The sequence below is a fragment of the Maniola hyperantus genome, unplaced genomic scaffold (genome assembly GCF_902806685.2).
Source record: "Maniola hyperantus unplaced genomic scaffold, iAphHyp1.2, whole genome shotgun sequence".
Taxonomy (NCBI): Eukaryota; Metazoa; Arthropoda; class Insecta; order Lepidoptera; family Nymphalidae; genus Maniola; species Maniola hyperantus.
Genome location: NW_027189033.1, coordinates 129,710 through 147,766, shown reverse-complemented (window position 1 = coordinate 147,766; position 18,057 = coordinate 129,710). Strand labels below are relative to the sequence as shown.

Sequence of the window (18,057 nt, the reverse complement as noted above, 5' to 3'; positions counted from 1 at the left end):
AGAAGTGCATATTATGTTACACTAGCGTATTAGGAATAAGCCTGTAAAGCTAGATGTAAGTGTTGCAAATAAAAAAAAAATAAAAAAAAATTATAATCGTAATGCTTTGTAAATCACCTTCAGTGTTAAATTAATTTACTACCTACATGTACCATCGTTCGATTTTCTTAACAAATTAAAATTGTGATGTGATTGGGTGGTTTTGTGAACTACCTTCGGTGTTTAATAAATCTACCTACCTACCTTTTTTTTTTTTTTTTTCTCTTTATTAAAGGGTTTGTTCAATCAGAACATGTCACCCTCGTAACAAATCACAATAGGTATGTATAATAATTATCTTCGTTTTAAAGTTAAATTAAATAGTTTATATAGCATTCTGGCCTCTCGCGATAATGGAGAGGCCAGAATGCTATTACAAACGCCAATATTCCTAATTTCTAAATTAAACATTATAAAAAATTAAACCTTTTGACTTCATTGCGGGTACATTCCAAAAATATGTGATTTATATCTTCTCTCACTCCACATTCCGAGCAATTCGGGCTAGATGTCTTTTTCATTAGATAACCAAAAGTGTTTAGCGGAAGGTGTCCAGCACGAAGTCTTAAGGCAGTGACAATGTCACCCCTGCTCATATCAGCAGATTCAATCCACGAAACCCGTCCTATCGTTAGTTGGATAGTCCTGTACCATATCCCCTTACTCAAAGATATCTCATCGAAATGTTCCCTCCAAATGCCAAGGCAATGCCTTTTTACCACATGTAAAACATCCGACCAGTAAGGTGTACAATTAAAAGAAATACCCTCTTCTACCGCTTCTTTGGCCAACTTATCTACGATTTAGAGTCAGTCATAATGACATAATTACCTGATGACAGAGATTCTATATAAGACAATGCTTCGGCTACGGCAATCAGTTCGACAAACATTATACTTATTATGTTGGATTTTATAGACAATTTAACAGAGATATTTGCTTGAGGGTCATAGAAGGCCGCTCCGGCGCCAGTGTGATCTTTTGATCCATCTGTGTAAATAGTATAAAATTGATAATAGCTATTATTTAAAAACTCATTACACAATTCGACTGAAATTACTGTATTACGACTCCTTTTAGATTTTATATCTTTACCCATATTTAAACCTGACAATAATAATAATAATTTAATAAATATTGTATTTACTAATAAATTTTTAAATCGAATCAATAAATAAATACCAGCAGTTACTGTTATGTTGAAGAATGAACTAAAGCAGAAACAGGAGTTGGAGCAGCTATAGCTGCAGGCAATCATGAACTAAATGGAATTTGAGCACCTTTAGTTATAGCAGCTAAAATAATTATAACCCCAATAATTTTTATTGAATAATCATTATTTATAAAATCTAAATAAAAAATATAATTTCAACTTCCATAATTCACTATTCAAGCAATTACTATTAAAATTATAATATCCCCAATTCGATTTGATAAAACAGTTAATATTCCAGCATTATAAGACTTTATATTTTGATAATAAATAACTAAACAATAAGAAACTAAACCTAATCCATCTCAACCTAAAATAATTCTAATAATATTAGGACTAATAATCAAAAGAATTATTGAAAATACAAATAATAAAACTAAAATAATAAAACGATTTAAATTTAATTCTGATCTTATATAACTTTTACTATATATAATAACAGAAGAAGAAATTAAAGATACAAATATTATAAAAGTTAAAGAAATTGGATCTAATAAAATAGATATTACTAAATTTATTGAATTAAAAGAAATAATTTCCCACTCTAAAAATAATACCATCTCATTTATAATAAAATAAATTGACATAAAAAAATTAATTAATATAAAAAAAAAATAAAAAAAAATCTAATAAAACATAAAGAATATTTATTAATGATTTAAAATGAATATACTCATATTTTTGACTCCACACATCAATATTTTTTTTAAATTATTTAAATAAAATCAAAGTATTCTATAATCAATTTTTATTACTAAAATATTTAAAGGAAGTCAATGTAATATTAATATCAAATATTCCCGAGAAACTCCTGTATAAAATCTATAAATTCCAATATTATATTTCCCATGTTGTGTATAAGAATATAAATATAATCTATACCCGGCGCTAAAAAAAGAAGTTAATATTAATATAATTATAGTTAATCAAGATCAACTAATTAAACTATTAATTAATCTAATTTCACCTACTAAATTTAATGATGGAGGAGCTGCTATATTTGAGGATAATATTAAAAATCATCATAATCTTAAAGAAGGTATAAAATTTATTAACCCCCGATTAAGAAATAAACTTCGACTATTCAATCGTTCATAATTAATATTTGATAAACAAAATATTCCAGATGAACATAATCCATGACTAATTATTAAAACATACGAACCAATAAATCCTCAATCTCCTCCCTAATCCCTCCAATAACAATTCTTATATGACATACAGATGAATAAGCAATTAAAGATTTTATATCAATTTGACAAAAACATTTTAAACTAATATAAAATCCTCCAATTAATCTAATAACCACCCAAATAAAATTTATTTTTAACCCAACTTTCTGTAAAATAATTATAATCCGTAAAAGTCCTTACCCCCCTAGCTTTAATATAATAGCTGCTAAAATTATTGAACCAGAAATAGGGGCTTCAACATGAGCCTTAGGTAATCATAAATGAAACAAAATATATGGTATTTTTACTAAAAAAGCTAAAATTATTCTAATGTATAAAAAAATATATCTATAATTATAAAATTTTAAAAAATATATTATTATTCTATTTATATTTCTATAAATATAAAAAATCCCTAATAATAAAGGTAAAGAAGCAAATAAATTATAAAATAATAAATATAACCCTGCTTGAATTCGTTCAGGTTGATAACCTCACCCAATAATTAATATTAAAGTTGGAATTAATCTAGCCTCAAAAAATAAATAAAATAAAAATAAATTTATTACTCTAAAAGTTAAATATAATATTATTATCAATATAATAATATTTATTAAAAAAAAATTATCATAAAATTTATTTTTTAATAATCTTTCTCTAGCTATGATTATTAAAAATCTAATTCAAATTCTTAATAAAATTAACCCATAAGAAATTATATCACATCCTATCATATATCTTAAATTACTAAAATTATTAATATTAATAGACATATTTATAAATAAAAAAGCAATTATTACCATTATATTTTGAACCATTCAAAATATATATTTTTTTAAACATAAAGGCATTATAAATATTATTATTATTAAAAATTTTATCATTAAATTAAATTAAATCTTTGAAAATAATCATTACCATGAGTTCGAATTATGGAAACTAAAATTGATAATCCTAAAGCTCCTTCACATACTGAAAATACTAAAAAAACTATTAGTATATATATATTATAATCAACCTTTCTTAAATATAACATTAAAGAAAAAAAAAAATCTTAAAACAATAAACTCTAATCTTATTAAAACAATCAATGTTTATGTTTTCTTACAAAAATTATATTCCCAAATAAAAATATAATAAATACTATTATTCATATATTAAATATTATCATTTGTTTTTATAATTTAATTAAAATATTGGTCTTGTAAATCAAAAATAAGAATTTTCTTTAAAAACTTCAAAGAAAAAGAATTTCTTTATCTATAATCTCCAAAATTATAATTTTTATTAAACTATTCTTTGATATTACAAAAATATTCTTATCTTTTATAGTAATTTTTTTATCTATTTTTATATTTTTTATTAATCATCCTATTTCAATAGGATTAGTAATTTTAATACAAACCTTATTTATTTGTCTTTTATTAGGAATACTTATTAATTCTTATTGATTTTCCTATATTTTATTTTTAGTTTTTTTAGGAGGACTTTTAGTTTTTTTTATTTACATCTCAAGTATTGCATCTAATGAATTATTAAATTTTTCTTTTTTAAATAAATTTATTTTCTCCACCCCAATCATAATTTTTACTTTTATTATTATCATTACAAAAAATAATTTAAATTGACTAAATTTTTCCTTTAATGAAGATATAAATAATTTTATTAATACATTTTTATTCACTTTTAATGAAAATAATATTAATTTATTTAAATTATATAATGAACAAACCTATTTATTAATAATTATAATAATTATTTATTTATTTATTACTCTCATTGCAGTAGTAAAAATCACAAATATTTTTTTTGGGCCACTTCGTTCTTTTAACTAATGATAAATTTTTATAAGCCTATTCGAAAAACTCACCCCATTATTAAAATTATTAACGGATCATTAATTGATTTACCTTCTCCCTCTAATATTTCTAGGTGATGAAATTTTGGATCCTTACTAGCTTTATGCTTAATAATTCAAATTATTACAGGACTATTCTTAACTATATATTACACAGCTAATATTGAAACAGCATTCTTCAGAGTTAATTATATTTGCCGAAATGTAAATTATGGTTGATTAATTCGAACTTTACATGCTAATGGAGCATCTTTTTTTTTTATTTGTATTTATTTTCATATTGGTCGAGGAATTTATTATGAATCCTTTAATTTTTTTTATACTTGAATAATTGGAGTAGTTATTTTATTTTTATTAATAGCAACAGCTTTTATAGGTTATGTTCTCCCCTGAGGACAAATATATTTTTGAGGAGCTACAGTTATTACTAATCTCCTCTCAGCTATTCCATATTTAGGAACTCTATTAGTTAATTGAATTTGAGGAGGGTTTGCAGTTGATAATGCAACCCTTACTCGATTTTATACCTTTCACTTTTTATTACCTTTTATTATTCTTATAATAACAATTATTCATGTAATGAAATGACATTTCACAAAATTGAGTTTGCCGCGCTTCGCGCGTGTATCAACTTGTCTGTGGTGGAGACTGGAGTGAGTGACGCATTGTGTGCAATGGCGTAATTACGTTGTTTTGATTTGTAAAAAGATAATTTAACGGATAAAGTTGAGGAGGCGATATTAGTGAACTTTAAATGTCGTTTCTTTGTTTTTCAGGTGAGAACTCATAGTTTGTTGTACCTATGTACCTACCTAATATTGTAAAAGTAAACGGGTGTTAAAATAAAACTTTGTTTTTCAGAGAAACCATTTATGTTTAATTGCAAAAATCCTCAACAATATAATCTTATAAAACGACATTTTCGTTAACTAAAGGAAGATGGATGGAAAAGAAGATTCAAGTGATGGCAAATCTAATGTATTGGCCATAACCTCAATATCTACAGAAGAAGGAAAATGTTATGTTTTACCTGATGAGTTGAAGCCGGTGATTCACCATACGTATATTGTTAAAATGAACACTTTCTCAAAAATAAAAAATAGCATAAAAAAAAGACACCAAAGTAGAAAAATATGGATAAAATTGGATGAAAATCTAAAGAAAACGTACATAGATGAGGAAGGTAATATGCAATTCTCAGATCAATATTTAGAAGAAATGAGCACAAAACAACCAGAACACAGAGATGACAGTTTGCAACATATATTGGAAAAATTAATAGAAACTACAACCAAGAAAGAAAATCAACATAACCTAAAACATATTTCAGAGAAATTTATTATTGAAAAATTCACAAGCAAGAACCCTAATGCAATGCAATGGATAGAGAATTTTGAAAAAGAATGTGAGCGCTTTAATATAACAAAAGATGAAACAAAAATAGACATATTGCGGTTATTTTTAGAAAAATCTTGTTTAGATTGGTATAGCTCGATGGTTATTAAATTAACAGTAAATTCTGAATGGAAGGAATGGAAAGACAAATTTTTGGAAATTTTAAAAATCAAGGATGGGACATGGTCACAACTGCCCTCGCATTCAGGTATAAAGAAGGATTGTTGATTGATTATGCTATAAAAAAGAGCGGCTCATACTAGATATAAACAAATCGATAGACCCGAAAACAATGACAGATCTGATTGCAACAGGTCTACCTGGGTTTATCCTAAATAGGTTAAACAGGGACGAACTCAATAACACTACTGATTTGTTCAACGAGATAAGAAAATATGAAGGTATGATATACAAGAAAAACTCAACTATAAGAAAAAGTGGTACATTTTTTTATAAAAATAAAACTAATGAGAAGAAGCCATGTACGACTTGTGAATCTTTGGACAAAGGAATTAAATATCATCCGGAGGAGTCATGTTGGTTTAAAAAAAATAAAAATGAATCTGAAAAGCTCTTTAAAGCTAATAACTCCATTATTGAAGTAGACATGAATACTGAAAAAAAAAACGAGTAAGTACACCATTAATCAAAATCAAGCTTTTATTAGAAAATAAATTAGAAGTGAGCGGCATTTATGATTCAGGCTCACAGATCTCGTTAATAAATTCAAGACTGATTAAAGTAAAAGAAAAAAAGATAACGTGAATATAGCATATATGAAAACGGTTAATGATGTGAAGAAGACAGATGGCTTGATAACAATAAAAATAAAAATCTTTGATTTAGAAGAAGAGGTGGATGTATATATAATAGAAAATGAGGATTTTGATGATTTTATAGTCGGATTGGATATGATAAAGAAATTCAAATTAACACAAAATGAGGACTTGCGGATAGAGCAAAAGAAAACAACAAATAAAATAGACATGATGTCTAAAGATAACACAAATGAAGATAAGAATATAAAAGCATATGCAATAAATTTCAATGAACACATAGAAACACAGGAATTTGTTAGTATGACAGACCATTTAGATAATGAAAAGAAAATTGAGATAGAGAAAATTATAAAGGAATATAAAACAATTTTTGCTAAGGACAAGTATGATATAGGATCAGTTAAAGATTATGAAGCTCGTATAGATTTACTAGTAAATAGATACTGTAGTAAAAGACCATACAGATGTACAATAGAAGATAAATTAGAAATTGAAGAGCAAATATCCATGTTACTAAAGAATAATTTAATCGAAGAATCCTACAGTCCATTCGCTGCACCAGTGACTTTAGCATTTAAAAAAGGTGAAAATAGAAAATCCCGCTTATGTGTAGATTTCAGAGAACTAAATAAAATTGTTGTACCACAAGCTCAACCTTTCCCATTAATAGATGATTTGATTATTAAAACTAGAAATTGTAAATATTTTACCACGCTGGATATAAACTCAGCATTTTGGGCAATACCACTACGGGTACAAGATAGAAATAAAACAGGATTTGTCACACAAGATGGCCACTTCCAGTGGACCTGCCTCCCTTTTGGCTTGAAAACATCACCAGCAATTTTCCAGAGAATTTTAAGCAATATTCTAAGAAAGCACAATCTCACAGGATACTCCGTAAACTATATTGATGATATTTTGATATACTCGTCCACTTTTGAAGAACATATAAAACACATAAGAAGTGTATTAGAGGCAATAATAAAAGAAGGCTTTAGATTGAAATTTAAAAAATGTACCTTTGCTTCAGACTCAGTAAAGTATCTTGGCCATGTAATTCAGAACAATTCGGTAAGACCACTAAAAGACAATTTGATTTCAATAAGATCTTTTCCAACTCCTAAGACGCAAAAGAATATCAGACAATTTTTGGGAAAAATCAACTTCTACCATTAATACATACCAAGAAGCGCAATTATCTTAGATCCATTACATAATTTATTAAGAAAAAATCAAAAGTTTGTGTGGTCAGAGAAGTGTGAAGAATCATTTAATCAAATAAAAAGATATTTATGTTCTCAGCCGATATTGGAAATATATGACAAAGACTTACCAATAAAAATCTTTACAGATGCATCCTTCGAGGGCATCGGGGCAATACTAAAACAAACACAACTAGATGGTAAAGACAAACCGGTGGCATATTTCTCAAAAAAACTGAATGAATCTCAAAAACGGAAAAAGGCTATATATTTGGAATGTCTTGCTATGAAAGAAGCTGTTAAATACTGGCAACACTGGCTCATTGGAAAACAATTCACTATCTACTCAGACCACAAACCTCTAGAGAACATGAACATTAAAAGCAGGACAGACGAAGAATTGGGTGATCTCACATATTACCTATCGCAATATGACTTCACAGTAAAATACATACCTGGTAAAGAAAATGTTGAAGCAGACTGTTTGAGCCGAAACCCTGTATTAGAATCAGAAGATAACAAAGAGGAACTATTGAAAATAGTTAATTTAATACAAATAAAAGATATAGTTGAAGATCAAGAGAAAAATGAAACAATAAAAGAAAAGAGAAATCTTATACACAAAAATAAAATTTATTATAAAAAAATAAAGAAACATGAAAAGATTATCCTTTCAGAAGAATTTAGTAAAAGACTCATAAAAAAGGTGCATGAAGATTTATGCCATATTGGGATCAGACAATTGCAGAAAAAAATAAGTCCAATATATACAGCTAAAAACCTAACAAAAAATATCATAAATATTTGTAAAACATGTGAAATATGCATAAAAAATAAATCAAGATGTCAAGGAAAATTTGGATTAATGTCACAACTGGGACCAGCCACAAAACCATTTGAGATTATGTCAATGGATACTATCGGTGGCTTTGGAGGCTCTAGGTCAACAAAAAAATACCTACACCTTTTAGTTGATCACTACACGAGATATGCATTTATTGCGACTTCAAAAACACAGAATGCAAGTGACTTTATAAAACTTACAAAAAATGTGCTGGAGACAGATGAGATTGGAATAATTCTGACAGATCAATATCCGGGCATCAATTCAAGAGAATTTAAGCAACATTTGCAAGAGAATAATATTAAACTAATTTTTACAGCTGTGAATACACCATTCTCGAACGGCTTGAACGAGAGATTAAATCAAACAGTAGTAAATAAAATAAGATGCAAAATAAATGAGAAAAATAATAAGAGAACATGGACAACAGTGGCAAGAGAATGTATACAGAAATATAATGAAACAGAACACTCCGTTACAGGCTTTGCACCAAAATATTTACTGGATGGTACGAATGTTAGTATTCTACCAAATGAATTAAAAATAACAAAAAGGGAAGACAAGTGGATGGCTCATAGAAAATTGGCATTAGAGAATACAATAAAATCCCACATGTACAACAAGAAAGTATTTGATAGAAATAGGAAAATTCAAGAGTTTAATATAGGAGACAGTGTATATGTAGAAAATGGAAATAGATTGAATAGAAAGAAATTAGACGAATTAAAAATAGGCCCTTTCAAGATAATAGAGAAAATATCGAACTCCATGTATAGGATTGACACTGGTAACAGAAAAACAGAATCAACTTTATTCCACATAACAAAATTACAACCTGTCACAACAGAGGCTGAAGAAGATGAAGTAGCGGAAAACGAATATGAAGATAACTTATAGGTATATTGTGTGGATATGTTGTTTAGAATTTTCGCTCTTAAGGGGGGGAGATGTAATGAAATGACATTTCACAAAATTGAGTTTGCCGCGCTTCGCGCGTGTATCAACTTGTCTGTGGTGGAGACTGGAGTGAGTGACGCATTGTGTGCAATGGCGTAATTACGTTGTTTTGATTTGTAAAAAGATAATTTAACGGATAAAGTTGAGGAGGCGATATTAGTGAACTTTAAATGTCGTTTCTTTGTTTTTCAGGTGAGAACTCATAGTTTGTTGTACTTATGTACCTACCTAATATTGTAAAAGTAAACGGGTGTTAAAATAAAACTTTGTTTTTCAGAGAAACCATTTATGTTTAATTGCAAAAATCCTCAACAATATAATCTTATATTCATTTATTATTTCTTCATCAAACAGGATCTAATAATCCATTAGGTATTAATAGAAACTTAGATAAAATTCCCTTTCATCCCTTTTTTACATTCAAAGATTTAATTGGATTTATTATTTTAACTACGATATTAACCCTTTTAACCTTAACTAATCCTTATTTACTTGGAGATCCAGATAATTTTATCCAAGCTAATCCTTTAGTTACCCCAATTCATATTCAACCTGAATGATATTTCCTTTTTGCATATGCTATTCTACGTTCTATCCCAAATAAATTAGGAGGTGTAATTGCTTTAGTAGTATCAATTTTAATTTTAATTATTCTTCCTTTCACCTTCAATAAAAAAATTCAAGGAATTCAATTTTACCCCCTTAATCAAATTTTATTTTGATTCTTAATTACAACAATTATTCTTTTAACCTGAATTGGAGCTCGTCCTGTTGAAAATTTATATGTCATTACAAGTCAACTATTAACAATATTTTATTTTTCTTATTTTATTATCAATCCTATTTTAAATAAAATTTGAGATAATTTAATTTTCAAATCTTAATTTATTAATTAATTTATTAATTAATGAGCTTGTAAAAGCATTTGTTTTGAAAACTTAAGAAAGAATTATTTATTCTATTAATTTATACTAAATTTATTTTATAATTTATTATTATTATTAATCCAATAAAAAATAATAAATAATTTAAAGATACAGGTAAATATCTTTTTCAACATAAATACATTAATTTATCGTATCGATAACGAGGTAATGTACCCCGAACTCAAATAAATAAAAAAGAAATTATAATTATTTTTAAATAAAATAATAATCTAAGATCATAACCTCCTATGTAAATAATAACAAATAATAATCTTATAAATAAAATTCTAGAATACTCAGCTAAAAAAATTAAAGCAAATCCTCCTCTTCTATACTCAATATTAAATCCCGATACTAATTCTCTTTCCCCCTCAGCAAAATCAAAAGGAGTTCGATTTACTTCAGCTATTAATGAAGATATAAAACATAGTGTTAAAGGTAATATTATAATTATAAATCAAATTAATTCTTGATAATTTGTAAATTTTAATAAATTAAAATCCATAATTAAAATAATACATGATAATATAATTAAAATCAGACTAACTTCATAAGAAATAGTTTGAGCTACAGCTCGTAACCCTCCTAATAAAGAATAATTTGTATTAGAAGATCACCCTGCAATTATAACTGTATAGACTCCCAAACTTATACAACACAAAAAAAATAAAACTCCTATATTAAAAACAATTAAATTAAAATAATATGGAATTACTATTCAAATTATTAAAGATAATATAAAACTTAAAACAGGAGAAAAATAATAAAAAATATAATTTGAGTAATTTAAATAAACTTGTTCTTTAGTAAATAATTTAATTGCATCAGAAAAAGGCTGTAATAAACCTATAAACCCTACTTTATTAGGACCTTTACGAATTTGAATATAACCTAACACTTTACGCTCTAATAAAACTAAAAAAGCAACACCAATTAATACCCCCACAATTAAAATTAATACCCCAATAACTATATATTTAGGTACGGAAGTAAAATTCAATTAAAAACACACAATTTATTAACACAAAACCAAATACTTTTACAATTATCAAACTTTTAATGATTGGAACAAAATTTAACACGTAAGACACAAAAAGTAAAAGTCGGAAATAAAGAAAACCATAATTCAAACCAGACCACGTTGATTACAGCACAAAAATCAGCAGCAAAATGAGCCTCGTACTTGGGCGCACCTCGCTTTTATAGGCGACTACCGCCTACAATCTAAGACGGCCTCTCCTGACTATGCGGCGTCCTCGTCCGCCGTCATAGCCAGAAAAGGTCGTGAGATCTTCTCTGCGGAGACTTGCAGCTGGTGCCGCAACGCTGTCGGCGTGCGGTGCGCGAGGGGAGACCGGTGAGGAGCTCGCCGAATGGAGCGATGCCTCTGCCTCTACCGCTGGAGGTGCCGGGGCAAACTCAGGTGCGGAAGGGGGGACCAGCACCTGGGCCTACTACTTCGTAGTCATCACCTGAAATTAGTTTCGATATAGCACAACTCCATAGCTACAAATGTTAACACAATGGGTAAGCAATTCGAAATGCGACTTAGCATTAGCTGGACATGTAGATAAATCATTTTGTTTTATGGGGTGTCCCTATCACCCAGAGGAGGTGACACCTATCAACCTATGAGACGTCTCAAACCTAGCGCGCGCTTCTTCTCGTCATCTTCAGACCGCCAGACTCGGGGAACGGTCTCAGACCGCCAGACTCGGGCAACGGTCTATGGAGCAGGAACTTGAGATGACCTTCATCAGACCACCAGACAGGGCAACGGTCTATGGAGCAGGAACTTGAGATGAACTTCATCAGACCACCAGACTCGGGCAACGGTCTCTGACCACCAGACTCAGGCAACGGTCTATGGAGCAGGAACTTGAGATGACCATCATCAGACCACCGGGCTCGGGCAACAGTCTATGAAAGTGCATCTCAACCAGCCATCGTTGAACTTCCCATGAGGAGTAAAGCATTACCGTGATTTGTTTAGTCATAGCACAAAAATAGATGTCGTGGATCAGTCCGTCAGTAGATAAGTACGTAAGGGAGCAAGCAAGGCCTTTTTAGTAAGGAGGGTGAGAGTTTTGGGGCTATGATTAACAAAATCACGACTTTCATCTTCACCACCACAAAGTAGTCAACAAGCTGAACTTACATTCGAAGAAGGCACCACACGCATCCGGGCACCACTCTCCTTGCCAGGGCACCATGCCCTCCGCCGCCACCTGAGCGGTCTTGCCATACGACCCACTCAGCAGCTCCAGCTCGTAGCAGCCGATTCAGGACCTTGTATGGACCTCACATGCCAGAGTCAAACTTCCCCGTTGACTGGGAATACTTGATCACCAACACCATGCCTCCAGCCTTCAACACGCGAGGCGGACGACGATTCTGGTTAGCATAGGCATCCTGCCGGGACTGATTTTACCTCAGCAGCTTACTTGCCCTGGAGCGTCACATTTCACGCCATGCCGCTCGATCAAGCCGTGCAGTTTCTGCAACCACATTGTTGTGTGCTGGTGAGGAACTCTGGAGACCTGCTTGTTTGATATACAAACCAGGCAGTGAACCACATGCTTGACTACGAACTCACGTAGCCCAAGAAACCAGAAGTACTTCAGGATCAGGTCCAGAGTCTTTTCGACAAAGACTTGCAGCAGACTAAGACGGTATCACGAAAACCACGCTTCCGCTCCTACTGCTGAGTAGCGGTAATAGAGCGTAACACTTTAGTACACATACCGATGAGAGTCTAGCTGTCCCACTTACAGATACTCGACGAGCGTGTCCTGATCTGCGACCTGCACCATCTAAACCCAGTTGCTCGGCTTGGCGATGCCGTTGACTTAAAGGGTTGCAGATAGTCGCCACAACACATCATCGTGCGCTTTTAGTACTCAAAGGCGAAGATGAAGTCATGGAAATAAATCCACTTACGGGTAACGCGCAGTAGCAGCAGCGCTCGGTGGCTGTGAAAGCGTTGTAGACGGTCACACCCTTAAACTGAAGACAAACCAAATGGTGGCGGAAGTGTTGACTGCCAACGCTTCTAGCACGTAGGAGTACTACCTACTCACTGCACCCTGGGTAAACCTTGCTAAAACAGGCGACCACACGCTTCTTGCCGTCGTTGTGGATCCACCTCAGCGCCGGGCCATAGCCGATGCTGCTGAAGTCAGTGTGCACCTCTGTTGGCAAATCTGTCAAGACTGCTACCTTGGACTCAGTGGTGAGTCGCCGAGTGATGTCCTGAGATACCTTTTCCTGCTCTGGCCTCAATGAAAAGGAACCTCTTTTTCCGACAGACGTGCAAGGCAGGCTGTCTGGATAGCATACTCCTCAACGTAGCGCCTAAAGTACCCAGCTAGATCTTAGATTGCCAGATTTGTTTGATGTACTCAAGGGGTAAGGACTTTACCTACGTTATGGCCTTGTCTTAAAGACTCGGCCTCGCCTGACCCTAACAAATGAATCTGATCAAAATGGCAAAATCGGAAACAATCGGTAACGGGAATTATCAGATTTTCTAAAAGAGTTGAATCTACCCACGTTACATTATTTACGAACGCACTACAGTGCGTCACTGACTCGCATATTATACGAAACACAAGTCCAAGACGGTATGCGTAGGTAACGTGATTTACTACAACACATACCTATCGAAATCATGGACACTAACTTTAAAAAAGAACATTCTCACCAATCAGCTCGTACAAGGGCTCGGCAGCGTTTATGCAAGCCCCACGGCACGCGCGGCATCGTGCCACAATACCAGTGAGCCGCCATGTTTGCGAGAGGCACCATAGCCCGCAGCGGCGCACGCAGCGCAGTACCACCAGCGCGCCGTCACGCTCGTGCAGTGCGCAGAGAGGCGCGGCAGCTGCGCGACACGGAACAGCAACGCCAGCGCACCGTCACGCTCGTGCAGAGCGCAGAAAGGCGCGGCACGGTGCAGCAACGCCAGCGCACCGTCACGCTCGTGCAGAGCGCAGAAAGGCGCAGCAGCGGCGCAGCACGGCACGGCAACGCCAGCGCGCCGTCACGCTCGTGCAGAGCGCAGAAAGGCACGGCAGCGGCGCGGCACGGCGCAGCAACGCCAGCGCAGCGTCACGCTCGTGCAGAGCGCAGAAAGGCGCAGCAACGGCGCGGCACGGCGCAGCAACGCCAGCGCACCGTCACGCTCGTGCAGAGCGCAGAAATGCGCGGCAGCGGCGCAGCACGGCACCGCAACGCCAGCGCAGCGTCACGCTCGTGCAGAGCGCAGAAAGGCATGGCAGCGGCGCGGCACGGTGCAGCAACGCCAGCGCATCGTCACGCTCGTGCAGAGCGCAGAAAGGCATGGCAGCGGCGCGGCACGGCGCAGCAACGCCAGCGCATCGTCACGCTCGTGCAGAGTTCCAAAGCCCGCAGCCAAGCGTGCAGCATTGCGTCGGAACATTCGAGAAAAGAAAGATAAATGTGAGCACTATGTTCGAATCATGTTCGAATATAACTATTTCCCAGTTGGTTTAGTACATCTGTCCTTATTACGACAGGTCTACCTATTCATACAACGATCTAACACCACATGAAGATTGATTTCTAATCTTATGTCGGGAAGCTCAAATTTTTTTTTCTCGTGGCAAAAATAATTGTTGAGCAAAAACTCATCTACCTACATTACGGTTACTCTTTTTACAAAAATAACACTGAACTGCATCAAAACCGATGTTTAGGTACACTTTGTGATCCTAATTTTCACACAGAAAACAGAGTGATTGGAAAGTACTATGACTAAGACTACGCTTTCTAGTCTTAAACTGCAAATTTAAATTGCGGGTATCTTTGGTGAGATACTTCATGAAGTGACTAATGGACCGACATAAATGTTCTTAATCTCAATATCGACCTCTCGTGGGCACAGCGGAATAAATTCCGTTTTAAAATTGATCTAAGACTGATCATAACAAAAACCTTTGTACAAGTTCCACTTTACGAAACTACCACACGGCTATGCCATCGGTTGAGGTTACGAACATGATCAACTTTTTTACACCATGCATCAACATCATTAAAAATTGAGACCAAAAATAAAGACATGGTTGGATCTCACCTGGTTAATTCCACTACGTGCCACTAATTGTACGACACCGACTTAGCACGCCTTTGTTCATTATTCAATTTACGTGAATTACTTTTATACTTAAATCGATTAGCAGATTTAGACGATGGCATTGTTAATTCACAAAAACACGTAGGGTAGACGTGAAAACTTTTACACAAAAATTCAATTTGGACAAGAACACTTGAACTAGATTCGTTCACGTAGCCAATACGTGCTTAGCCATAAAGCCAAAGGTATAGGTACTTGATTCTAAAGATTTAATTGCAGTAACTTCATCTTGTTCGGAACAAGGTGCAGAAACGGGAGTGTTGCATTCTGTTTGAACGGTCACAGTGTTACCGAAACGATTAGTATTACACTCGCGTTTAGTTACTACAGAGGTTAAACTATTTTCGACAAGTCTCGACACGTTTTTCTCGATCGCGGAGTATTGATTCATTATTGAGTGCAACGTTTGGATAAAAACACGACTAAGTGCGTGATCTCGCGACCTACATCTAGGCCCTGCTGTTTCACATCCACGTGGTCTGCTTCGAGAACTTCGATGTTGATCACGGCACATCACGGCTACGATCGCGGCCACGATACCCGCGATCCGACATCGTACAAGAACAACAACAAAAATTTAAAGGTTAGAATTTTGTTCCAATTTAAGCAACCTAATTGTCAGTGACTAGATTTTAACTATAGTGGGCTATTGAATAGGAATCCCAGTTCTGAATTTAGGTACGGAAGTAAAATTCAATTAAAAACACACAATTTATTAACACAAAACCAAATACTTTTACAATTATCAAACTTTTAATGATTGGAACAAAATTTAACACGTAAGACACAAAAAGTAAAAGTCGGAAATAAAGAAAACCATAATTCAAACCAGACCACGTTGATTACAGCACAAAAATCAGCAGCGAAATGAGCCTCGTACTTGGGCGCACCTCGCTTTTATAGGCGACTACCGCTTTTTTTTTTTTTTTTTTTTTTTTTTTCCGCTGGTAAAAATGCTATTAGGCATGCCGCACAAGGGCGGGTATGTGGGACTCACTCGCGGTTTGTTTAACCGCCATCAGCATACCCACTAAAAAACCCAGCGGTGCCGTCCGCGTCAAGTATAAGACGTCTCAGGATCCCGGATATCGGATGCGACTGAGACGTCCTGGCGTTGGGCCGGCACAAGTTTACTCCCAATGCCTAGGGCAGGAGAAGGTGAGCATACTGTCTCCTTCTCCTCCCCTGTCTTCTTCTGCGGAGCGGGTGGGCGTCGGCGTCCAGCTCTCGTTCCCGCTCCGCGGCCTCCTTCAGTGATATGACAGTTTCACAGAAGGAGGCCATTACGCCCCAGCTGGTCTCACTACTGATCATCTCGTCTATTGCATTTGAAAGTGAGAGGCTTCCTCTGAGGGTCGACGACAGGATGTGCCGCTGGGGTCCCCATGCCGCACACTCTACCAAAGTGTGATGTGCCGTATCTTCTGGTGCACCACACTCGTGGCAGGCCGGCGTCTCCTCCCGTCTCGCAATCTGATGCAGGTACTTACCAAAACAGCCATGCCCTGTAAGCACCTGCACCAGCCGGTACGTCAGCACTCCATGTTGCCTTTTAAGCCATCGCTCAAGGTATGGCCGAATCGCTTCAACCGACCAGGTACCGGCGGCAGGCGTCTCTAAGTCCTGCTCCCATCTATGGATCAGAGCTGCACTAGCCAGGGCTCTTATTGAGCGGTTCTCCTCCGCCTCTGGTCGCTCTCCCCGGGCCCTCGTGACCGCACGGTAGCGGTATATCTCGGTGAGCACCTCAGCCTGGAGTTCCCAGGGTGGGTCACCCGCCAAAAGAGTTGCGGCTGTCCAAGATACCGTGCGATACCCACGAATTGCTCGAACCGCGATGATTCTTTGTGGTCTCCGCAGAAGCATCTTGTTTTGTGGAGTCAGGGCATGTATCCATATTGGCGCCCCATACAGTGCCATGCTTCTCACAATTCCTGCGTATAGTCACCTACAGGTGGACTCTGGCCCCCCAATGTTAGGCAACAGTCTTCCTAAAGCGGCGGCGGCATTAACAAGCTTAGTGCCTAAAAGCTCGAAGTGCTTTTTAAAACGCCATCGTCCGTCCAGGGTCAGACCCAGATATTTCATGTGGGCCTTTACTGGCACTATTGTGCCCTGTACTGTGATTTGTGCACCACGTGGTGGACCTCTGCGAGGACCATGGAAAAGGAGGGCCTCAGTTTTCGAGATTGAGACTCTCAAACCCAGCAGCCGAATCCTATCCACAACCAGTGACGTGCCAATCCCCGCCAATCGAGCCGCCTCTTCATATGTCCTTCCACGGGCTGTGACGAGGGTGTCGTCCGCATAGCATAAGAGCCTCATCCCTGGAAGCAGCGGGGCCCGCAAGAGCCAGTCGAAACCAATGTTCCAAAGCACAGGGCCAAGGACCGATCCCTGCGGAACTCCGCTGCAGACACGGCGCCGGAAAATTTGCCCGTTTCTTCCCTCCCACACGATTTCTCTGTCCTGCAGGTACGACTCCAGCAGTCGCCGGAGGTACAACGGTACTCT

The 18,057-nt window shown here is 35.2% G+C and overlaps 3 protein-coding genes and 1 pseudogene across 3 annotated transcripts; 1 reads left to right on the top strand and 3 right to left on the bottom strand.

Annotated features, from left to right (window-relative positions):
- Positions 1-951: 951 nt before the first annotated feature.
- LOC138404686 (NADH-ubiquinone oxidoreductase chain 5-like) lies at positions 952-1,905 on the bottom strand. The gene is given in 3 exon segments (XM_069509262.1): positions 952-1,029; positions 1,100-1,234; positions 1,237-1,905. Coding segments are annotated over 3 exon segments (816 nt in total). The 5' UTR covers positions 1,840-1,905.
- Positions 1,906-1,972: 67 nt separating this feature from the next.
- On the bottom strand, positions 1,973-3,308 carry LOC138404691 (NADH-ubiquinone oxidoreductase chain 4-like; annotated as a pseudogene).
- A 206-nt stretch (positions 3,309-3,514) lies between these two features.
- Positions 3,515-4,763, top strand: LOC117996086 (NADH-ubiquinone oxidoreductase chain 6-like). The gene is given in 2 exon segments (XM_069509261.1): positions 3,515-3,522; positions 3,668-4,763. Coding segments are annotated over 2 exon segments (600 nt in total). The 3' UTR covers positions 4,260-4,763.
- A 5,675-nt stretch (positions 4,764-10,438) lies between these two features.
- LOC138404685 (NADH-ubiquinone oxidoreductase chain 1-like) lies at positions 10,439-11,370 on the bottom strand (the record flags this gene model as incomplete). The annotated part of the gene is given in 1 exon segment (XM_069509260.1): positions 10,439-11,370. A coding segment is annotated over 1 exon segment (801 nt), but the record flags the coding sequence as incomplete, so codon positions are not given.
- Positions 11,371-18,057: the final 6,687 nt, after the last annotated feature.